At 45.3% G+C, this 24563-nt stretch overlaps 1 protein-coding gene across 2 annotated transcripts in view; it reads left to right on the forward strand.

Moving 5' to 3' along the window:
- Nucleotides 1–1448, forward strand: part of Saal1 (serum amyloid A like 1) — a 22003-nt gene extending 20555 nt beyond the window's left edge. For both annotated transcript variants that reach the window (XM_041635000.1, XM_041635078.1), the window contains exon 12: nt 674–1448. In XM_041635000.1, coding sequence (XP_041490934.1) covers nt 674–766 — 93 coding nt within the window. In that variant the 3' untranslated portion in view covers nt 767–1448. The remainder of the gene's footprint in view (nt 1–673) is intronic.
- Nucleotides 1449–24563: the final 23115 nt, after the last annotated feature.

Below are 24563 nucleotides of genomic sequence, written 5' to 3' on the forward strand. Positions count from 1 at the left end.
AAATGTGCCGCCATGCCTGCCCCCAAACCTAATTTTTATGAATACATTTTTATGATTTTTCACACAACACTATTTATTACCATTGAACGTAATTTCAAAATAAGAGTTTTTAGGAAAATGAACTGTGGAAAATGAAAGCGTAAGGGACCTGTCAGCAGAGAGGGTTATGATAGAGTGTCAGTGCACAGAGGGTTATGATAGAGTGTCAGTGCAGAGAGGGTTATGATAGAGTGTCGGTCCTAAAGGGAAGCAGTCGGGGTCTGTGATAGCTCAGGAGGGAAGGAGCTGGTCAGGGCTCACACTTCTAGAGTCTCTACTAGAGTATTTCCGGTGACTGCAAGAAGTGCTATGGCTGACCTCTGTGAATCTACTGCATGCTTCTGTCGGCTTCAGAGCCTCTGGAGGAGCATTTTCATAGTTGACCACGAATGTCTTTAAAACTGCCTGTTCCTCGCCGGGCGGTGGTGGCGCACGCCTTTAATCCCAGCACTCGGGAGGCAGAGGCAGGCGGATCTCTGGGAGTTCGAGGCCAGCCTAGTCTACAGAGCTAGTTCCAGGACAGGCTCCAAAGCCACAGAGAAACCCTGTTTCGAAAAACAAAAAAAAAAAAACCAAAAAACAAAAACTGCCTGTTCCTCCACTACAGTTACTTGGTTCTTCGTGTGGTTCACAGGTGGAAGACTTCATTAAAGTCCTTCGCAAGGTTGACAAGGCTCTTGCCGAGGACCTGGAAGAAAGCTTCCCCAGTGTGAAGGCTCAGGCTTGAGACCCGAGTTGGAGTTCTGCTCTCTAAGGAATAAACTGTTTCCAGTGGTTTGAAGTTGGCGTTTGGAAGATTTGGATGAATGTTGTATCAGACCGTGTACTTCCTGATGTCCCTCCTCCCCATTTACCCCACTTTCATTTGCGCCGGTCACTAGAGTTTCTCCACTGTCACCTCCCTCCCCTTTGTACAGAGACCATCAGCGCACACCATCCCCTTTTCCAGTCCCAGTGGCCCACCGCGCAGATCTTTGCACTTACTTCTTCATAACCATGAGGGCTGTGCTGTTCCATCCGGGGATGAAAAGGAAGAGGCATTCTAGAAAGTTCTGGCAGCTTCCCCTGACCCCTGTTCTGTGATATATTTAATGTCCCTATCCTCCCCGCACTCTGTAAGAGGTAAGGTGTGACCAGCTTAGAGCGCTAACCTGCTAATACACTGTAGTGGTTCTGTGAGCATTTAACAGGCTGTGTAGACTTCCCAGATTGTTAGTGACAACTTGGAAGCAGTAGTTACTCTCTTAGTTTAGGTGTCTATTGCTGTACAGAGACACCATGACCATGGAACTCTTATGAAGGAAACCATTTTATTGTGGCAGCTCACTTAGAGTTCAGAGTTTAGTCCATTGTCATGGTGGGACATGGCAGCATGCAGGCAGACACGGTGCTGGAGAAGGAGCTGAGAGTTCTACATCTTACCGGCAACAGGAAGTTGACTAAAACACTGGAGTAGCTTGAGCATAGGTGAGACCTCAAAGCCCACCCCCATAGTGACACATGCCCTTTGGGGACCATTTTCTTTTTATTAACTTTTTTTCCTCCCTTTTTTCTTCCTTCCTCCCTTCCTTCCTTCCTTCCTTCCTTCCTTTCTTTCTTTTTTGGTTTTTTGGGACAGGGTTTTTTTGTGTAACAGTCCTGGCTGTCCTGAAACTTTCTTTGTAGACCAGGCTGTCCTCAAACTCATTGGGATTTGTCTGCCTCCCAAGTGCTGGGATTAAAGGTGTGTGCCACCACCACCTGGCTGACATTCTCTTTCAAACCACCACAGTTACTTTGCCTTTGTTCCCCCGAGAGTCACTCTGGTTCGCAGCTGGAGGTGGAAATGCATGGTTTTGCTTCAGAGTGTGATTTACTGAAGCAAATTGTAGATGAGATTGAGAGAATGTGACAGCCTCTGCAGTCTGTCTCCCTGGTGCTTCGTCCCTCCAACCAAGGCTTCCTGATGAGGATACTGGCACAGCTAACCAGGTGCTTAGGATTCAGTTCGCATCACCTCAGGTACTAACTGGAGTTCTTCATTGGCTTTTTTAAAGTCTCAGTTATGCACAATAAGGGCAGCTTTATAAATCCATCCCAGTTCTCCTCAGAACCTTTGAATTTAAGGGGATGTTCTTTGTACTCCTTGAAGGATTTGTGTTTATAAAATGTGTAAAAATTACCTTCGTTATCCCAGCTAAACTGCATGGAGACTCTTGCCCTGAGGAGTGTCGGTGTCTTCTCACTATGGAAACTGAGTATGTGGTTTGGCACTAGCACAGTCTTGTTGGAAGTCTTTAGTGGTTTTGTGGTATAGTAGGTAGGGAAAGAAACTATCAGAATCTCAAACATGAAAAGTTTTTAAGATATTGCTATTCTCAGTGCTTATTCATTGGGTTAGTCAAACCTAAAAGCTGGTCAGACATCGTCCATGTGGCCAGGTGTAACACGAATTCTAGTTGGTCTTATTAATAAAAACCCAGAGTCTGATATGGGGTTAATGTTGAAAGATCAGGGAAGCTGAGCAGCCAGCCACTAGTTTTTACCTCTACTGAATCCTCAGACCAAAGGGGCAATCCTGTCCCTACAGATCATCAGACTGAATGTCCTGAGCTCTCATCTCCTCCCACCTTATATTCATCTCTCCACCCTGCCATGTCACTCCAGTCTCCACCTCCTTAGTGCTGGGTTTAAAGGGATGCAATCCAAAGTGCTGGGATCAAATGTGCGAGCTGTTTCTCTTTTAGACTACTTCAATCTCACGTAGCCCAAGGTGGCCTTGAACTCACAGAGATCCTTGTGCCTCTGTCTCCCAAGTGCTGGGATTAAAGGTGTGTGCCACCACACCTTGAACTCACAGATGTTGCAAGGAGGGGCTACTTGTTCTTCCTGGCTGTCCAGCTTGCTTAGCCCCGAAATAACCACCCAGAAACTGTATTAATTGAATCACTGCCTTGCCTATTAGCTCTTGCTTCTTATTGGCTAACTCTTATATTAATTTAACCCATTTCTATTAATCTGTATGTGGCCACATGGCAGTGGCTTACCGGATAAAATTTCCAGTGTCTGTCTCTGGCGGATGCATGGCATATCTTTCCCAACTCTGCCTTCTTCCTCCCAGAATTCATTTCTGTCTTCCCCGCCTACCTAAGTTCTGCCTTATCAACTAGGTCAAGGCAGTTTCTTTATTAACCAATGAAAGCAACACAAAGATAGAAGGACCTTCTACACCACACAGAGGTCTGCCTGCCTCTGTCTCCCAAGTGTTGGGATTAAAGGTGTTTGCCACTACACCCAACTACTCTCTTTCTTTTTTATTTTAAGGACTTTAACATTTTTCTTTTCTCTCCCAAGCCTGCATATATTTTTAACACACTGTAAACCATGTAGAGGTTTTCGTCATCTTTGAATCTCTCTTTACTGTATATGTCTCTCTTTTTGTGACCATGTGAGTCTTTAATTTGCTAAGCGATATGACTAGGATTAAAGCCATGACTTTGATGGCTGGATCCAGCCCATTACTTAGCTTTCTGAGATTCCAGCCTCATGGCAGAAGTACTACGGGAGCCTTGTTTATCGCCACCACTCCATGGCGTTTCAAGATCCCTGCCACCACCAAAAAGCATGCAGTTACCTTTTCATCAACACCATTTAAGTGTTTTGTTAAAAGCTGCAAGGTTTTGTAGCTAAAGCTGAGTCAGGAAGCCTCTCTTAAATGAGAGTGCTTGCCTCTAACAAGCAGAGTCCATCTGAGAATGTGCTGCTATCAATAAGCCGTGCTTTACTCTCTCCCACCCCTTTCTTTTGTCTAGAATTATTTCCCAGACTCTCTCAGGTTTATGTGGATGCAGTTGTCCATATGGGTACCATTGTGCTGACCGAGGTTTCTGTCCCGCCTGGTCCCTGTAGACCAGGCTGGCCTCAAACTCCCGGAGATCCACCTGCCTCTGCCTCCCAAGTGCTGGGATTAAAGGTGTGTGCCACCACACCTTGAATTCGCAGAGGTCGGCCTGCCCCTCGGTCAACACAGCACAAACAAAATCTCACCACAGCTATGCCCGACTTAGAGTAGTGGGAACCATGGGAAGCCAATAGACCCTTTGTGGAGATGCTGCTAGCTTTTGTTCTGTGGTTCATTTTTTAACCTGTCTGTGCTGCATATCTGCATAGAATACAAAGCCTGCATTGATAAAATTGTGTAGTATGCCTTAGTTTAATTTGTATGACATCAAGTTCGCTTAGATCTCGTCTTGGACAGCCCAGGGAGCATCTGTGAAATAGAAGGACTCTAGATTTCTAGTGCATTTCACAGCCAGAGGTGTGGGTGGACCTCCGTGACCAAGCAGGTTCACCCTGAGTGTTTCTACCTCGGGGTTCTGGCAAAGGCTGTGTGACTCTGCACCCAGACCTGGAGGAGTCTGTACTCAACAACAGCGGCTACTTTGGACTAAGTATATACTGCAAGTACAATCCACTAAACAGAACTTAATTGAGCCTGATACCGAATATGTGTAAGGGTGGAGAAGAGTGTGGCAGACACAGGACCTAAGATTCGTGATAGAAGTGGTCCCCATTGGTTCAGGCTTTACCGTGTGGCATCCACTGTACAAACACATTTATGTTATTCTACAATGGTTCCCGAAGGCAACACTCGCCATTTTATAGATGGGAAAAGGCTAACTCAGAGTGTCTGCACACGTGCCTAGCGTATCACAGTTGGCAAATAGCTGCCGTGGAATCTATTCTAGGCTTGCCTGGCCCTAAAGCCAGCCTTCTTCATCATAGGATACTAACAGCCTATGCGTAAGCATGGATTAGGTCGTGAAGGGTTTCTAAAGGAATCTGCCTATCCACGTCCCCTTCTCTTTCACTGAGCTGCCTGCATTCTTCCTTGTTATCATGTCTGACAGAAGGGGGATGATGTCTGAATAAAGCTTGGCAAATGAGGTTGGCTCGGGGGTACCAGACTCAACATCATGAAACTTATAAGGCTGGGGACATGGTCTGGGGCAGCCAGTCAGCCATTGTTTGTCCACTGTGTGCATGTTTTGACACTAGGAAGATAGATGAACAAAACCCAGAGGCAGCATTCTGAGAAGACCACAGTGGACAGAGCAGACAGAAGTCTTGTCCCAGTGAGGGCTCATACTCTAGATGTATAAAGATGCAGGCAGATGCTGCAGACTGCACAGGGGACAGACGAGGTAGACAGCTGTGGGCAGATCCTTTCACTTAGCTTTCACTTAGTCTGTATCTGTGTCCTTGCTATGCCTCCTTGGTGAATGAAGCATGCTTTCCTGTCCCTTGACTTTGAGCTGGCCCGGGTCGCTAGGCAATAGAATGTTAGAATAGGATGCTTCTGCGCATTCAGCCCCCTGCATTCCTGCCATTCACTGGGAGGAGAACATGTCCTGGATAACTCTTAGTCCCTGCAGGACAAGAAATTAATGCTCGGTCTGTGACGAGAAGTCTGTAGACCACTGGTTCGCAGCCTTCTTAATGCTGCAGCCCTTTAATACAGCTCCATAAGTTGTGGTGACCCCAACCATAAAATTATTTCATTGCTACTTCATAACTGTAATTTTGCTACTGATACGAATTACTATGTGAAAATCTAATATGCAGGATATCTGATATTCAACCCCCATCCAAACGGATCATGCCTCACAGGTTGAGAACCATGGCTGTAGTCCACCCTGACCCACATGTGAATGAGTAGGAACTAAAATGCTTGTTTTGAGCCAGTGAGTTTTGGAGTGGCTTCTTAGTACTAATGAAACAGCCCAAGGGAGATGCTGCCTTGGTACCCTCTGGCTTCATATCCCACCTGAGGTCTTCAGAGTAGTTCCTGATTCAAGTCTGTGAGTATGACGGCTCCCTGCTATAAAGTGCACTGGGCATGAGTCCTGTTCTACACAGTCATTTGCATTCCTAGTCTTTTTTTTTTTCATTAATCTGAACTGTAGCACAAAGCTATAGTTCCAGCCCTCTGGAAGCCAAGGCAGGAGGGTCATGAGTTCAAGTCGAGCCTGGGTTGTAAAGCAAGATTCTCTCTCAAACAGAGTATTAACACACACCTATATGTATTTATAAGGTGCAACATGGTTGTAATACATTTACATAAGCCACACAAGAGTTAGAGTAATTGTTCTGTCTCCTGTTTATCATTGCTTTTTCTTGAGAATTTAAGAAAAAAAAAATCCTTTTGGTTAGCTAATTTGAAATATGCAGCTAAGTAGTTACCCAGCTGTGTCACAGAACATTAGACGTGTGCTCTGTCCGATTGTGCTCATCCCTGAGCCCCTCTACTCTTTGCACCCAGCTTTCACCACCTCTGGGCACCCTTATCCCCTTTATTAGGAAACCATTTTTTCTTCCATGTCACCTTTGAGAGCTTGTGGTGTTTGCTATTCTGTGTCTCACTTATAACAGCCTACATTCCATTCTTGATAGATGTAGGGAATTGCAGACACAAGAAACCACCTTGGCAGTGGGAAGGCAGGCAAGGAAAGACGCTACCAGACCCTGATTGGGGTTCTGAAGAACTACGGCAGGCCTCAGGATGCCCCTGTCCTCAGTGATACATCACTTCAGTGGGTTTGACCAAAGGCAATGAGAAGCCTGGCATCTCATCACAGGCTGGAAGCTTTGGTGACAGACAAGGGGACTAATGTGAGCAAGTGTCCATCAAGAATCAACAGGACTTGGTCACTGACTTGAGGCGAGGCAGACCGGAGAGTATGTCATGGTCTCTATTTCTCCGTGAGCCATGTTTGTAGCAAGACTTTCAGAGCTCCTTGGCTGTGATCTCGGTGTATTCCTCCGGCCCCTAAACACCTTGCCTCGTGAGACACCTTGAAGGAACCTTAAATACCAGCTTCCTCTTCCACTGCTCAGGCTGCAGTATATATTCATGAAAACTCCCTTGCTTGCTAGGCTCCTGCTAATTACTTACTAGCCTTGTATCAATATTGGGCCTGTTGACCTGCAGGCTCTTTGCAAGTGGAAGACCATCTGCCCAATGCTGTCATTGGGAAGGCTTTCCCTCCAACCATAATGAAATCACTAAGATCATTTCCTGCTCCCAGCCCTTGTTCAGGGCTTCTATCTACTGTCAATACAAGGTTATTAAAATACTTCAGTAAAGTCCACATGTCCTTTTCATCCTGTCCCACAAAGATTTGTGTTCTAGTGATGGAAACAATAAGTAACAGGTGACGTCAAGCCTATTGTAATAAAAGAAGGCTGTTTATTAAAGTGGCTGCCCCCACTGTTTTTCCTTTGACATCATGGGGTCTGTTTATAATGGCTTTTGTGGTTTTCCCCACAGCATCTGACACTCATGATTGCAGGAGACACCGAGGTTTGGAAACAAGTCTCTTCAATACAAATGGTACTTTCCTGCTCAGGCCCAGCTGCTCACAGCTTCAAGGATAGAATATGGGAAGAAAGCAGTTTGATAGAATATGGAAGAAGGAGTTTGACTTCCTCAAGTCTAGGCTTTCTGCCTGCAGGGAGGGTGCATTGAAAGCTCAGAGCATGGCTGGGTGGGGTGGGTCCTGCATGTGCAGCCACAGTGGGCGAGTCCAGCACCAGGACTTTATTGTGCCAGTCACCGGCTCCATTAGAACCAATCAGCACTAGATCCTGAAGCTGCCTGTGGACACCTCAGCATCTGAAGAATTAGCGTCTCTGGGGAGCCACTCTTCCCTGAGCCTGTATTTCGGAAAGGTGTGTGAGGATGTCCCTCTTCCTTTGGGGTCTCTATTGGAAATGCTGGGGAATTCGCAAATCCAGAACCATGCTTTCTTCAGACTGTGGCTGCTGTCCAACTTCTGCTTGTAACCAGGGGCAGTTCACAATTAGCAAACACTTCTCTGGAGGAAAAAATTCTCTAACTTCCCCACACACACAGAGAGAGAGAAGGGAAGAGAAGCCCACTGACGTGGACCCCGGAACCAACTCCCTAGATGAAACTAATTTTTTTTCATATCTGTTAGCTTTGAATAAAATAAATGACTTGATTGTTTTAAATGACCTCAATTACTTTCATTTTTTAAATTGTAGTATTCAGTTTACAAAGAAATATAGATGGCTTGCCCCAAATACATTCTATGACAATGAACAGACTTGAACAATGGAAAATTCACATTTTCATTTGAGTTCCCAGTGGTATGAAAACGTTGGTAGTCAGATTGCCTGTTTGAACCTGTTTTCATGGGGCCTGGCTCTTCCTTTAGAACAGCTGAGGGGAAGCACACAGAGCAAATACCAAGTCCTGGAGATGCTTTTTGCTTTTAGGATGTTGCTGGCCTCTTGGAAGGGTGTTCTCTGAGTATTGTGACCCCCAGAAGCCCTTTGGAGGAACGTACCAGCTGCTCTGTAACCATAAGCCGCCCCTCCTTTGATGGGGAGATTAATACATCCCATAATCATATCATCCTGCTTTCTCTGGGCCTAGAGTTTACTCAGCCTTGAAAGAAATGGAAATTATTTAAAGAGAGAAAAAATATTTATTTCCTCTCTGAATTCATCTAGAAAAGTGATTGAGAAAGAAACTCAAGGGTTTGTTGCTGTCGGGAGCTAAGAGATTCGCTTCCCTTTGCAGTTCTGGAAATTTTAAAAACTAGAAGAAAGCCATTAGATGAAGAGCTGAGCTCGCGTGGTCCCCTCTGAGCAGAAACTCCGTGGGGTACACAGGGAGTGGCGTCCTAGGGAGGACAGACTTATGGCCCTGGGGATCCATGTGGCGGGAGCAGAAAGCAGGTTACCGCTGATGCCCATCACCAGAGGAACTGTGCTGTCTGGATCTGTCCTCAGTCTGTCTCTCTCCCACAAAACATCCGAGTTTATTTGCCATGTGCTGGAGTTTGGAGAAACCTAACTTTGGTGTTTGTTTTTCATCTTATTCTAAAATTTAAACTCAAGGGTTTTTTTTGTTTTGTTGGGGTTTTTTTTGTTGTTGTTGTTGTTTGGTTGGTTGGTTGGTTTTTTTTTTTTTTTTTTTTTTTTTTTTGAGACAGGGTTTCTCTGTATTACTTTGGAGCCTGTCCTGGAACTAGCTCTTGTAGACCAGGCTGGCCTGGGACCCACAGAGATCCACCTGCCTCTGCATTCTGAATGCTGGGATTAAAGGTGTGCACCACCACCGCCTGGCTCGGGTTTTTGTTTTTGTTTTTTAAAGCTCCTAGCATCAGCTTTTGGGGGAGGTGAGAAAAAGCCTTGCTACATGCCCAGGCTAAATGGAACCCCAAATCCCGTCTCCAGGCACTGCGTGTGTACTGCCAGCCTATTTCGTCATTCTTGTCTCGTTCTCTCCAGCTGCACTCTAGCACTGGTTTCCATGTGGCTTCACGAGCTTCTGTGGGCAGAGGGCTGGTCCACTGTGGGAGAACTTGTGTATTAGCATGGATTCTGTTAAGATGCCATCTCTTCAGAGACCTTCGGGGTGTTGTCCCTAAGTTCTCTGTTGATGTTTCTAAAAGAGGTAAGATGGAAACTGAGCTGTAAAGGACACCTACTCATTCTTTCATTCTGTAGTCTGTAGTGACCTGAAGTTGACCTTGTGTGAAGTATTGTGCTGTTTGTGGGACAAAAGAGGTGGGAATTCAAGATAGGTGAGAAACAAGGGTGCTAGTTAGCACCTCCTCCATCATTGCAAACCAAGGCCCATGCCTCTGCCTCTGATCAGTCCTCCAGGTTGAATGTCCGGGGCTCCCTAACACCACCCCACCGCCTTCCATCTTCATGACAAGGTCAGCAGCTAAATGTCTGTCCCCACTCACCCAGCACAGAGACAACTCTCTGGCTGCTCGGGGCTCAGCTCTGTCATCTGCAAAGGGAAGCTCCCAGTTAGCTTTCCAGAAGTTTTCAAATTGAGATGTGGGTGATGCCAACAAGCCTGCCACAGCAGGGCATGGTGATGTTACAGCAGAGGGAGGAGGGGAAGAGCCAATTCAGGTTGTGTGCAGGGGACTCAAGGTGCCTAAGTGGGGAAAAAAATCAGAACCTGTAATTTATCTTAACTGTATAGCATAGCCTTAAGTCACTAGAACCCTCAAAGCCAGGAGGGGGTTAAGGAGAGCACAGTGGGTCTCATGAGGTGGGCGTCGTAGCTAACCTTCTGCACCTGACACTATCATAGGAAGAAACCATTTAAAATGTGTTTAATTTCAAATTAAACACAAGACTGTTCTTTTTTTATGTTTACAATATTATGTCTGTTTGTATTCCTGCAGGCCAGAAAAGGGTACCAGACCTAACTACAGATGGTTATGAGCCACCATGTGGTTGCCGGGAATTGAACTCAGGACCTTTGGAAGAACAGACAATGCTCTTAACCGCTGAGCCATCTCTCCAGCCCCACAAGACTGTTTTTAAAGGGTATATTTAAATTCTTGGATCAGACCAAATTAAAACCAACAGGGATCTCTGTTTTATTACTTCGAGGATTGGGGGGTGTTTGGGCGGTTCAAAAGAAATATCTGATGTATTAATGACAAAATGCAGCTGTTGCCTTCCACCCCCGCATTTGAGAATAGTGCATGAAGTGCTGAGACCCTGTGTCATGGGTGCGGGGAGAAGATGGAGTTGCCAGCGTTGGAGCTGAGAGGTGAGAATATCTGGGCATCTTCTGGATTCTCTGTAGGAAGGTACACTTACCATCCCTCCACACACACAGATTCACTCCCCAGGAAAAGAGAGATCAAAGACAGACCAATATGTCAAGAGGCTTGTTGGCCTCCCCTCCCCCACTCCTTTCTAGACCCCAGAACCCGCAACAGACTGGCTTCCTGTATCCCCCTAACAAACGTTTATTGATTGCTGGCTGTATGAACTTAATTCTGGGAGTGCAGTGTTTGGTATATGGCATTCCCTGGCGTTAGCTATATAAATGAATGAGCATCATGCCTCCCTTTTGAAACTAATAAAGCTAAGCTTATAGCAGATTCCCAGACTCCTAATAGGCCTGGAACCAAGCCCACTGGGGGGATTTCTAAGACCCTATGCCAGTTCGACCCTAGACCTACCAATTTAGTTGGCAATGGGACATAAACTGGACCTTTATGCTTTTGTAGGACAGTCTTTAAACTTGCTGAGTAGCTAAGGTTGGCCTTGAACTACCAAACCTACTGCCTCCACCCCTGGGCCTTGTTATTATAAGTGTGGGTCACCCTCTCTGGTCATGCATTAGGTTTTGGGTGTTTGTTTGTTTTTAACAAAGCTCCCTGAGTTTTTAGCAGAGTTTGGGGATCACTGATTTAAGAGCCTCTTACTTGTTGGAGGCCCCAAGACTCTGGGAAATACCTTGTCATTTTGAGTTTGTAAGCTTACATTGTTTTTCTTAAACAGGGCACCTACACTGAATAGGCTTCAGGTGTCACAAGTGGCTCTGACCTTCCCTGTCCTTGAGTGCTTAGTCCAGAAACTGGTGGCTGAGCCAGAATGAGCTTTTCAGAAGTGTGGCTTGGCTGTAAGACACAGATTTACATCCTCTTATGGTGGTGCTACCATGCGAAGCTAAGCCTTTACAAGCTACAGCTGACCCCTCTTGCATCCTTGACTCTTGTTTTGGTTGATGACCTTGACCGTGGTTTTTGCAGTACTTTCAGGACGAACTGAACTGTACTAGAAGACTTGGTTGACTGCAGGTAACAGGGTTTTACTACAATGAATTGGATTGTGTGCCCAAACAAAGATTTGTTTCTCAAAGCATTTCCCATACAAAGTTTTTGGGAGTGACACTATGGTCCCTTCCTGTGTTCCTGCAGTTCTTCTGCTCCTTACTCACCCCACATACACCTTTTCTGGAGGAGTTGCATAAAGACACTTATAAGGCTGGTTTACAACACTGCAAAATGTATTTCAGTGTCTTTATTCCACAGGCAAGCAGCCATCTCCGCTACCCTTGTGGGTGGGTCACAGACAGGCTGGCCAGGTGTGGAGCTTCCTCTTCTGTGCCTTTGACCAAGTGCGTTGCACTTGGGTGTGTGTCTCGGGGTGCATTGCACTTGGGTGTGTGTCTTGGGTGCATTGCACTTGGGTGTGTCTCGGGGTACATTGCACTTGGTGTGTGTCTCGGGGTGCATTGCACTTGGGTGTGTCTCGGGGTGCATTGCACTTGGTGTGTGTCTCGGGGTGCATTGCACTTGGTGTGTGTCTCGGGGTGCATTGCACTTGGTGTGTCTCAGGGTACATTGCACTTGGTGTGTCTCGGGGTGCATTGCACTTGGTGTGTGTCTTGGGGTGCATTGCACTTGGTGTGTCTCGGGGTACATTGCACTTGGGTGTGTCTCGGGGTACATTGCACTTGGGTGTGTGTCTCGGGTGCATTGCACTTGGGTGTGTGTCTCGGGGTGCATTGCACTTGGTGTGTGTCTCGGGGTGCATTGCACTTGGGTGTGTGTCTTGGGGTGCATTGCACTTGGGTGTGTGTCTCGGGTGCATTGCACTTGGTGTGTGTCTCGGGTGCATTGCACGTGGGTGTGTGTCTCGGGGTACATTGCACGTGGGTGTGTGTCTCGGGGTACATTGCACTTGGGTGTGTGTCTCGGGTGCATTGCACTTGGGTGTGTCTCGGGGTACATTGCACTTGGTGTGTCTCGGGGTGCATTGCACTTGGTGTGTCTCGGGGTACATTGCACTTGGTGTGTCTCGGGGTACATTGCACTTGGGTGTGTGTCTCGGGGTACATTGCACTTGGGTGTGTGTCTCGGGTGCATTGCACTTGGGTGTGTGTCTCGGGGTGCATTGCACTTGGTGTGTGTCTCGGGGTGCATTGCACTTGGGTGTGTGTCTCGGGGTGCATTGCACTTGGTGTGTCTCGGGGTGCATTGCACTTGGGTGTGTCTCGGGGTATATTGCACTTGGGTGTGTGTCTCAGGGTACATTGCACTTGGTGTGTCTCGGGGTGCATTGCACTTGGGTGTGTCTCGGGGTACATTGCACTTGGGTGTATGTCTCGGGGTGCATTGCACTTGGTGTGTCTCGGGGTGCATTGCACTTGGGTGTGTGTCTCGGGCTGCATTGCACTTGGTGTGTCTCGGGGTACATTGCACTTGGGTGTGTCTTAGGGTACATTGCACTTGGGTGTGTGTCTGGGTGCATTGCCTGGCATTCAGCGGAGTGAGCATGACATCGGCCGAAGGGGGAGAAGTTGGAGCTCGTGGTCTGGGAGATCACAGGGGCTCTCAATGGCTCTTAGCTCACTGAGTGGCTGTGTGTTTACTCATGTCACCTATAAAGCACAAAGACCAGTCTAGGGTACCCTCAGGCTTCCTTTCTTGGCCACACCTGGCTGAGAGTCCCCTTGGCCCATTCTGCGTAAGAAGCACTAACTCGACCACTCAGATCCATTATGTGCGTGTGTGTGATTCCTAGTGGCCGTTGTCTAGTATTCCTCTTAGCCATGCACTAGAAATGCTGCAAAGGAAACCAAAACAAACCCCACTGTGTGGAATGTGAAGTCCAGTCAGTATGCAAAACCCTATGAACTAGAATCCTGCCATGTATACTAGGCACACTGGCTTCCCTCCTGAAAGCATTACAAACGTTTCATCATATATAGCTAGTTTCCTTCTCTAGGGAAGAATAAAGGCAATTAAGGGCTTGGCTACTACCCTCTGTAGGGAATAACTGGGACTGTATTGATTTTTCCCCACACTGGAGTCTGTAGAGCATCCCTACATCTGGCACATCTGGGAAAGTGCCTCAGGAGCCTCTTCCAAGTGGAGTCTGGGGCACTGTAGACTGCATTTCCTGGAGATGAGAGGAGAACCCTTTTCTGTGTTTGGCTCTCTGAGACTAGCCATCCTTGTCCCCGCAGGCACATTTTCTTCTCTTGGAGTCTTCCTGACTGCTGTGGAAGGCAGGCTGTTCCACCAAGCTCAACACAGAAACAGTGAAGGGAGGCTAACCATGTTGGCTCACTTCCCCTGATGTAGACTCAGTGAAACCCTTTTATAAAAGGTTCTCTTCAGAGATCATTAAATTAGACAAATGGTCCAGGCTTTGTGCTCAATGGTCCCAACAAACCCTGTTTGACTTGCTGCTTGGAAAAAGGATTGGCAGCCATGAATGAGACGGTGATAATGCCTCTGTACACAGCGCAAAGCAAACAAGACAACAGACATGGAGGGCAGCGGTGTCCAAGCTCAGGGCCCGTTTCCAATGGATCCTCAGAGGATAACCTCTCCGTCTTAAAAGCCCAAACAACCACTCTCCTGGTGATTCCCAGCGATTCTGAGCACTGTGCTTCCACAGGCAGAGGCCCTTTCTCCACTCGCTTGGGCGTCTGAGCAGAAAGGTGCATCTTGAGTACCCTTTTTTGTCCCCTTTCGTCTAAAGGGGACACCGTAAGCTACAGTCTTGGCTCTTCCAAGTGCAAATGAGTACTTAAAATTTGTTAAAAGACATATTTTTATTTTCTGTTTATGTGTTTGACTTGTATGTATATCTGTGCACTATATGCCTGGTCCCTAAAGAGATTCGAAGTGGCTGTTGACTCCCCTGAAACTGGAGTTACAGATGTTGCAAACTGCCATGTGGATGCCGGGAATTTAATTCAGTCCTCTGGAAGTGCAGCCATCTTTCAACTGAGAAGCCTTCCTTCTTTTAGTCCCTTGAGTACCTATAAAACTATCTTGGGAATGTTAGGAGGGGTCTGCTAGATTCAAAACACAAAGTTAACAAAGCCTACACACCCTACAAAACTAAAAATGAAGCAATCATTGTATTTTTTAGTCTGAATTTTGAAAATTCTGCAGCACACTGAGACAAATGTTTCCGGGGCTAGAGAGAAGCCTTGGAAGCCTCCCCATTCATGTGTTTTTAGGCAACCGCAATGCAGAGCGAATGGGAGGCTTTGTCATGACTAATTTAGGCTAATTTCTCAATGAGTTTGGAATGACCATCATTTGGGGGAGGGGTGATTGATGGAGCAAAAATGCTCACATGAAAAACATGGTTTTCAGTTACATTTTTAAAAAAACTACTAAGAAATGAAGAGGATTTGAAATGAAGCATGCATTATATTTAAGCAAGTTTGTCCCTAGTTCTCCTTCTCAGTAAAGCCATGAGATGTTATCTGCCATGAGAACTTGCTGAAGACATCCTGTGAAGGTTATCGTACTCGCTTGTGTGTGACAGCGGGGAGTAGATTTGGATCTGAACTCTGGTGTATAGATTTGTGCCTAGATCTCCCCCCAAAACCCCTGGGTGTTATCAGACGCAAGCACTTGCCCGGGGCATCATGTGAGGATGATAGTCCTTCTAGGGAGGGGATTTTATAGATCTGGATCTGGTGCACTCCAGAAAGTTTGTCTCAGCCTGACCTCTCCCATCACCCACTTTCCCCTCTTCTGATTAAATCTGACATGACTTCTAGTATCTTGTGGTGCTTTCTATAAACATGTGTTTTGTGCCCAAACCTCTCTGGTGAAGAACAAAAAAGAATGTCTTGCCTCATCGTCCCCTCATTTCTCCCAAGTGCACCTGTGCTTTTTTGTATTCCTTCTGAACAAACACGTGTGGTCTTGTTGTTGGTTTGAGAGCTATCTCTCACATGACTGTGCTGGAACCTATGCTGTCTCAGTTCTTTCCCTGAAGGAGTTTGTAGCATTGAGAGAAGCAAGGAGGCCAATACTATGTCAGAGCCAGAAGAAGCTGAAAGAACACAGCATACAGCTATGGTTTCTGGGGGCGGGGGGCTGGCATGGCTTGTTTCCGGTCTCCCTCAGTTAAATGAAGAAATTTAAACTAAGTACCTGTAACTCAAATCCCCTTTTGTCTTAGAAGTAACACAAAGGGTAAATACCACAGAGCTAAGGGACAGCAGCTGCCTCCAGCTTCTGTCCTGACGTAGAGCCTTGGAAGGTCACTCAGCCATTCTCCTTCTCTGTTAGTTTAAGAACCAATGTAAACAATATAAAGATACTTTGCTAAATGAAAAACACTAAATAGATTTTAGAGATTACCAAGCCCATTTACTCACTAGGCTGTGTGTGCCCAGGAGTCTACTGTATAGATGAAGAGTACACTGTTTTACTTTAGACCTTTTACTTGTTTTGTTTTCAAAACACATTTTTATCTAAATGGATTTTCTTTCCCTTAATGGCCAACAAAAGTCACATTGCAATATTAAAAATAATTTTCTTTGACCCAAATCTCGAGACTCAAGACAATATGGACATTGGACTCTCAGTCTCTGTGTAACATGGAATTAAATTCTCATGGGGAGCTGCAGGGTGCCTCAGATTAAGAGCACTGCACTAGCCTCTCTTGCGGAGGACCCAGGTTTGGTTACCAGCACCCACATAGTTGCTCACAATCATCTTTAACTCCAGTTCCAGGGGCACCAGGCACACACATGGCATACAGACATAAATGTAGACTTTTCTTTTAAGGAAATTCTGAATAGACCAGCCTGAGAGTGACCTCACTGGGTCTGAGTGCTGCGTGATGAAGGGACACCTTGTGCTATCTGTACACCTGCGTTTTACTATTTAATGATTCAACACTTAAAATTCAGCAGGAATTTTGCTGTCTTTCCAGTTAAAAATTCCAGCATAAATGTGGGAGGAGCTCCTAGACCCTACCCCAGATGAGGAGCTGTTGCCACTTGCTGGCTCTAGGGGAGGGAAAGTCAGTCTTCTTTAGGGGTGTGGCCCCTGGTAGGTTGCCTCTGTCCCAGTGAATGGGTCCGCAACCACGTGTGTATGCACAGCACTAACAGCTGATGCTTAAAAAGAAGACGGGCACAAGTTGGAAGATGTGTTGGGATGGAGGGAATTTGAGGGAACGGATGGTGGCTATGATCAAGATAGACCACATACATGTAAGAAACTAAAAATAAACAAGCAAATAAAAAGTCCAAACAGGAATGGGGATTTTCCTCATTAGTTGGAACTTTCCCAGAAAGTGTGAGGCCCTGGGTTTGATCCCTAATTCACAATAAAACAAAAAGATACATAATAACAAAGTCAAGTATAATGTCTTGTTGATAACTTAAAATTTACTGTACAAAATAATGGGCCTTTTTATAATGTGTTCATGTGACTATATAATGTACTTCGATCATTTGTATACCCTTCTCCCATTCCCTGTACCTTTTCTTTTTCCTAATTAATTAAACCAATTAATCATTAATATTGGTCTACTTGATTGGATTGAAAAATGCACAGGAGATTAGGAAGAGCTCAGAGTGTGGCTGCAAATGTGCCCAGAGGCGATTAGATCAGGGACAGATGATTAGATCAGGGGCTCTGTTTTGGTCAGTGGTTTACTGCGTCAATGGATTAAAAGTCTGCATTTACTTTGGGGAAGTAATAGAACTGGGCAGGGTGGGGCCTACTTGGAGACAGCTGGGTCACTAGGGTCTCTCTGATGAGTATGTCTTGGCCTCAGTTCCTTCCTGTTGCTTTTTGCTTCCCAGCCCACCATACTGAGCACCTTGGCTCTCTAACACCTTCCATTGTAATATTCTACCTCCCTGCGATCCAGAGACAATAGCTGCCAGTCCTAGACTTGACGCCTCTGAATCTGTAAGCTGAGGGAAACTCTTGCACCCTGAAGTTCTTCCCGGCTGGTATTTGTCTTCCAGAGTTAAACTGTGCAGCCCTCGATATGGGTGAACTAATTACCATTACTAAAGGGTGAATGTTTTCCTTGATAGTTTTATGGTGATCACAAAAGAAAACGTTAATGCACACTGTGCGAAGGCACCTGACAGGGAGAGAAATACAGGCAATAAAGAGAAATAGAAAGCTAAGCTGCCTGCTGTCTCACAGCTAATGAAGTGGCTGTGTTGGGCCCCAGGGTCTTCTTGGAGTCCATGTGCTGTCGGTGCACATGGGGAAAGACCTTTACTTCCTATGGAGATGATTCTGGACTTTCCATATTTGCTTCTCATCTTCTTCTTCTTGGCTTATGGGAAGACACTTTATACTTCTACAGTAAGAGAGGGCAATGTGACTAAGTGGAGCCAGGGAATGTCGAAGCATCTAAAATCTGGTATTACATCTCAAAATTATTATCCATTTTGGTGATGCCTATATTCAGATGAAACAACCCTAAGATGGAAGTTTACAAAATCCCTGAGCAACTACACAGATCACACAGAGAAGAACAGCTCTGGAGAGTCACTCAAAGACTGTTGAACAAGAGTGAGAGAGAAATAAGCTTTTATGGTGTTGACATAACAAAGAGACAATTGAATGCTGCCTTTGCTGTACTTACCACATATTAGTCAAATGGAAAAATTTACCTTGTTTTATATTTAAATGGGACACCCATAAAACAGGTGATTCAGAGCCCCACCCCAGAAATCATATGCGCGCATTCTCTACCTCCTTTGCAATAAAGCAGAGAAAGAAACATACACACACACACACAAACACACACACACACACACACTCACTCATGCATGTATACACATACTTTCTTTTCCTCTCTCTCTCTGTCTCCCTCTTTACCCCCCTCCCCCATTTGGGTTGCTCAAACTGGCCTTGAGTGACCAGGTAAAGACACCTTGCATCAATTTCCCAAGTAACTGAGACTACGGGTATGTCCTACCATACCTGGTATGTCACACACACACACAGTTTAGAAGTGTGACCATAGGGAGAGAGGAAGGAAGGAATAAGGGAAGGGAGGGAAGAAGAGAACCTCATAAAAAATTTTAATCACTCTCTGGGAAAATAGTAGCTAACTAACCTCGCACTAAGGTAGAGGTACAAATATTGAAAATGCTGTAGAAAGACCACCACATCTTCATCTGTAGGCAGGGGCTGCTTGTTCATTCCCGGCTGCCCAGACTCGAAATAACCACTCAGAAACTATATTATTCAAATCACTGCTTGGCCAATCACTTAAGCATATTTCTGGCTTACTCTTATACTTAAATTAACCCATTTCTATTAGTTTATATTTTACCATGAGGTTCATGGCCTATCAGCAAGGTTTCAGCTAGCAGCTCGTGTCTTTCCCCTCTGGAGGCTCCATGGTGTCTCTTGACTCTGCCTTCTTTCTCCCAGCATTTAGTTTAATTCCCCCCCCACACCCCGCCCGCCTAGCTCTACTCTACCCTATCACAGGCCAAGGCAGTTTCTTTATTCATTAACCAATGAAAGCAACACATATACAGAAGGACTTCCCATATCATTTTCCCTTTTCTGTTTGAAATAAAAGGGATGTTTTAACTTTAACATAGTAAAATTACATATAACAAAACAGGTAACAAGCAAGAATTATAGTTACAATATTTATATCTACTTTATCTTTTATCATAACTAAGGAAAACTATATCTATAAATTCTTCAACTCCATCAAAGACTCCAGAAGGATATAATATTACCTAAGTTAATAGGAAGTGCATAGTAAGCTACTTCCAAAGCTCTAGAATTGACAGAGACATCTTTCTGCCTGGACTGTCACCCAAAGTTCTTCTGTACTTTTGGGGCATCCATCCTCAGCCCACAGGCCCATAGTATCCAGCAGACTTTTCCATGAAGCAGGAAATTTCAAAGACAGTTCCACCTATATTGGCAGTTTGTCACTCACTTTCTCCTGTGTCCTGCAGAATATCTAGCAGACTCTTTCATGAAGCCGAAACCCTGAAGGATTGTCTCACCTTTTGGCAAGTTCAGCATTCATTTCTCTGTGGGTCCTACATGTCTAGTTCATACATATAGCATCAAGCTGTCCAGGCAAGAGCAGTTTCTTACCCAAATGGAGCCATAAGGAGCTCCTTCAGTGTCCACCATCCTCTTGAAGTAGATTGGTGCTGCCAGGAGCAGGTGTGTCGGTGTGTCTCATTGTCATGAAAAAGCCTAAGTTTTTAAAACATCTTAAATGCCATATTCTGAAAGTCTCTGAAATATTTAAAAAATACCTATCTAACTTAAACATATCTCTATATATTTAGAAAACCTAACTACCACATGACTACACACTTGACTATTATAGATGATTATCTATTAACCTATATTTCTTAATTATACATTATATTTTCAAATGAACTGCACAATCACAATATCCTAATCAAGAGCAGAAACATACATATAACAATATTGACCCAAAACCTGCATCAATAGAACAAGATCCATACCAATGCAAATTATTCACTTCTATATATTATTCATATCCCCCTTTAAATGTTAACAAACATTTATAAACAATCATTTATGGAATTTGGGCATAGTTCTCTCCAAACTGCTTCCTGCTTTTTGTTGGGCAGAGTAATTTTGCAGGGGGAGGGGTGTTCACAATGACCTTTTGGGGCATCTTGGTCCATTAAACCACATTAGTCTACCTTCTTTCTCCCAGCATTCAGTTTAATCCCCCCCCCCCCCCCCGCGAGCTCTACTCTGCCCTATCACAGGCCAAGGCATTTTCTTTATTCATTAGCCAATAAAAGCAACACATATACAGAAGGCCCTCCCACACCATTCATCTCAAGGCAAGAAAAAAGGTGGGAGAACTTTTTAAACTATTTTTTATCCTCTAACAATTACACACATACACACACACACACACACACACACACGTCTTGACCATATCCACCCTTATACCCCATTCTCACTGGTCTTAACTTCTCCACATGCCCCTCCTGAGTGGGAAATTATGAACTCATTCCACACCAAGATGACTCTTATCCCAGAAAGGCAAAGTGATCTACAAATGAAAACAGAACTATGCAATCATTCCAGGGAATGGCAGTAGCTCATTCAATAAAATTTAGTGTGTATTTCTGCAAAGAAAGAGAGAACCTCCTTTTTAGACTGGTGAAAAGGAAAATTTAGTTAATATGATACTTATAGCAGACATGGTTCTTTTAAATTGAAAAAAAAAGATTTAATTTTAAGTGTGTGTGTGTTATGTTTTAAAAGTGACCAGGAGTTACAGGTAGAGCTGCCTGATGTAGGTGCTGGAAACTAAACTCAGGTGCAAGAACAGCAAGTGCTCTGACCTGATGAGCCATTTGGGCAGCTCCCAAGGGGCAGGGGGCTGCTAACAGAAACATTAGAAATACTCCCACGAAAAGCTGGAATAAATGTATGGAACATGTTCCTGACAGCCCTAACATACACTCTATTTTGAATTCTCCTCTGTGTCTCTCTGTCACAGCCCCTGTCTTACCTAGGAGCCACCCTCTTGTTTCTCAGCGTCACTTGCCTGAAGAGCTGTGCTGTCTTCCAGGTGTGTTTCAGGTGGTCTGATTTACAAAGTCAGGGGACTTTCCAGCTGACCCATCAGAACTGATGAGGGCACCCCCTCTGTTTCCTCTACCATCATCTCCTCTTGGTGGAGTGTTCCAGCTCCTCTCTATGTTACTTTTAAGAAACATCAATTTTTAAATTCTCCTTTACCCTGGAATCACCCCAATCTGTTCCTGTATTTTTCTGCTTCCCATTTGTAACTCTGGAAGCAGCAACCATCAATCAGTGGCCTAATCAGAAGGTCACTTTGACTATGTGAGGAATAGAAGACTTTAAGTGAATTTAAAAACAAGTGGAAGGTTTTGGTGGTGGCAACCAAGATCCACAATCTCTAGAGCCCATGTGCATGTCACCCAGGGGGCACAGCCTCTAACTCCAGGGCTCAAGAGTCTGAAGCTCCAGGGGTCCCAAAGTATGACAGACCTGCTCAGGTGACACGATGAGACCTCAGCTCAGCTAGCGATGGCGAAGGGCTGCTGAATAGCGAGTCCCCTCTGCTGGCCACATGGCAGGCGTGGAGGAGAGCATCCGCGCTGGTCAGGACGGAAGGGCCGTAGACCCCGTCCAGTGGGAATATAAGCTGGTGGAATACTCCGGAAGGCAAGTGGGTCTCCCACATCCCGAATCCACTCTTCACAAGCGCTGTGATAAAAGTATTTGTTTTTCAGGCCGACTTTCACTGTGGAGACCAGGTTGGTCTGGAACTTGCCATCTTCTGCTTCTTCCTTCTGCTAAGATGACAGTGCCATCACGCCTGGCATATCTGCTTTTATCGAAACTTAAGTTCTATCACTTATTTGTAATTCATTTTATGTATTTACTTATATGCATGTACAAGTATGTGTGTGTGTAAGGTATGTATGGTAGGTGCATGTGGCATGTGTGTGTATAGGTTAGTATAGTGTGTATGCACGCGTGTGCACAGGTTTGTATGGTGTGTGTATGTGTGTGTAGGAATGCATACACCACAGCACATATGGAGGTCAAGGACAACCTGGGGTGCTAGTGTACCTCTCCCCTTTGCTTGATGTGAGGAGGGGGGGGGTCTCTGTGTTGTTTATTGCTGAGTCCATACACCAGGATAGGGGCCTAAGAGCTTTCAGGGCTCTTTGGTCTCTGCTTCCCATCTGCCGCAAAAGCACTGTGATCACAGTACAGCTTTCCCACTCAGCCATCTCCTCAGCCTGCCACAGTGTTTTTTCTGAAACAGAATCTGTTTGTTTGTTTGTTTGTTTGTTTTATGATTTGGAATCCCGGGGAATCTTCCTGACTCTCCCTCCCCGGAGCTGGGATGATGAGCAGGTGCCCGAACACTTGGGTTTTTCCTTGAGTTCTGGAACCTGAACCTAGGTTCCCATGCTTGCAGGGTAAGTGCTTTTCTGAGTGACCCATCTTTCGGGCCTGTCATTGAGATAAAGGTCTTGATATGTTGTAAAGAGTGGTCTTGAATTACTGGAGTCAGATGCCTCAGTGTCCCAGGCTGCAGTGACTATAGATGAGTACCCCTGTGCCCAACCTCCCACAGACAAGTACTGAGAAAAAACTGCATGTCTCTGTGCCAGGCACTGGGCTAGTTAGTGAAGATTTTAGCATAAAAAACATTCTTTCCTCTGTCCTCAGCTGGTCGGTTTCTCCCCATGTGTCCTGAAGTTCAAAGCCAGCCTGGGTTTCAGAGCAAGAAAGACCTTGCCTGACCCCTCACACAGACTCTGCAGTACACACACATTCAGCAATGCAACTGATAATATATGCAACCTGAAGTTCAAAAGCATTGCGATATGTGCCTAGAACAAAAGCCCGGTTAGACTGAATAATCCATTTTTCTCATTCCAGAGAAGAGAAAATAATAGGGACAGAATCAGATCAGTGATTGCCTCTGGGAAATGGGTGCAGGTGGTGAGAAGTTTGAGGCAAGCAAGTACTTTTTGGAGACGAAAATAGTCTATATTTGATTGTTTGCATGGTGGTTACATACTGTTTGTCAAGACTCAGAATTGTACACCTCAAAAAAAAGTGGATATTCAACCATACATGCTGGCTTATGCTTGTAGTGTCAGCACTTGAGAGGGAGAGGCAGGAGCATTGCCAGAGCTCTAGGCTAATTTGAGCTATGGAGTGAGTTCCAGGCCAGCCTCAGATACAGCATAAGACCTTGTCTCAAAAAAAGCCTCCCCTCAAAAGAGTGGATATGTCTTTGCTTAGTTTATGCATTGACCATTTAACCCAGATTTCCAAAATCTGGACAGGAGAATGCCCTATAATACTAAGTGTTGTGTATACAGCTGGCCCTCCTCATCTAGGAGAATACCCTATAATACGAAGTGTTGTGTATACAGCTGGCCCTCCTCTTCCAGAATACCCTATGATATGAAGTGTTGTGTATACAGCTGGCCCTCCTCTTCCAGGAGAATACCCTATGATACGAAGTGTTGCGTATACAGCTGGCCCTCCTCTTCCAGGAGAATACCCTATGATACGAAGTGTTACGTATACAGCTGGCCCTCCTCTTCCAGAATACCCTATGATACGAAGTGTTGCGTATACAGCTGGCCCTCCTCTTCCAGAATACCCTATGATACGAAGTGTTGCGTATACAGCTGGCCCTCCTCTTCCAGGAGTCACACATCCACCTCTTACCCTGCATTGAAGGATGTGGTTGGGTGGAGGCTGGGGATTGCTTCTGCAGACTTTATTTCCTTGTCCTTAGTCCATGCAACACTATTATATTTACATAGCAGTAAAATTGCGTTGGGTACTGTAAATAACCTAAAGATGATTAAAGCCTACAGAATACACGCATACTATAGCACATTCCTTATAAGACTGGAACATCCCCCAGACACTGGAGTCTGTAAGCATCCTGGGAACAGTCCCCCCAGAATACAGAGGGGCCACGGTTTGGAGCTGTAGTATAGCACCTAATAATGGATTATCAACAGATAAATGCTATTTGGATTCTGTGCCACATTCGTATAGCAGGGAGAGTGATATTTCAGTAAACACAGTATCTTTATCTGTGTGCATCCTAAACTTTTTTAATTGCAGGAGTACTGAGCACTTCTAAAAAGTTCAGTGGCTGTTCTGTCTAAAGGAATAAGGCTCTACACTAGGAGAAAGACGAGGCAGGTCCAGGTTATTAACCCAGAAGCTCAGGGATAAGCCAGACATGGGGCGGGGGGCGGGGGGGGGGGAGTCCTGCACTAGATTCTAATCTTGAAGCCTTGGTCCAAGCCCGCGGGAGGTCACTGTGTCAATAACAGGTGTGATGGGGTTCGGAGAGAAGTTCTAAACGGATTGTTTGATCTTACTCAGACTTTTGTGGCTGAGGAT

The sequence above is a fragment of the Microtus oregoni genome, unplaced genomic scaffold, assembly GCF_018167655.1.
Source record: "Microtus oregoni isolate MIOR12 unplaced genomic scaffold, Mior012 000000F_ref0000247, whole genome shotgun sequence".
NCBI lineage: Eukaryota > Metazoa > Chordata > Mammalia > Rodentia > Cricetidae > Microtus > Microtus oregoni.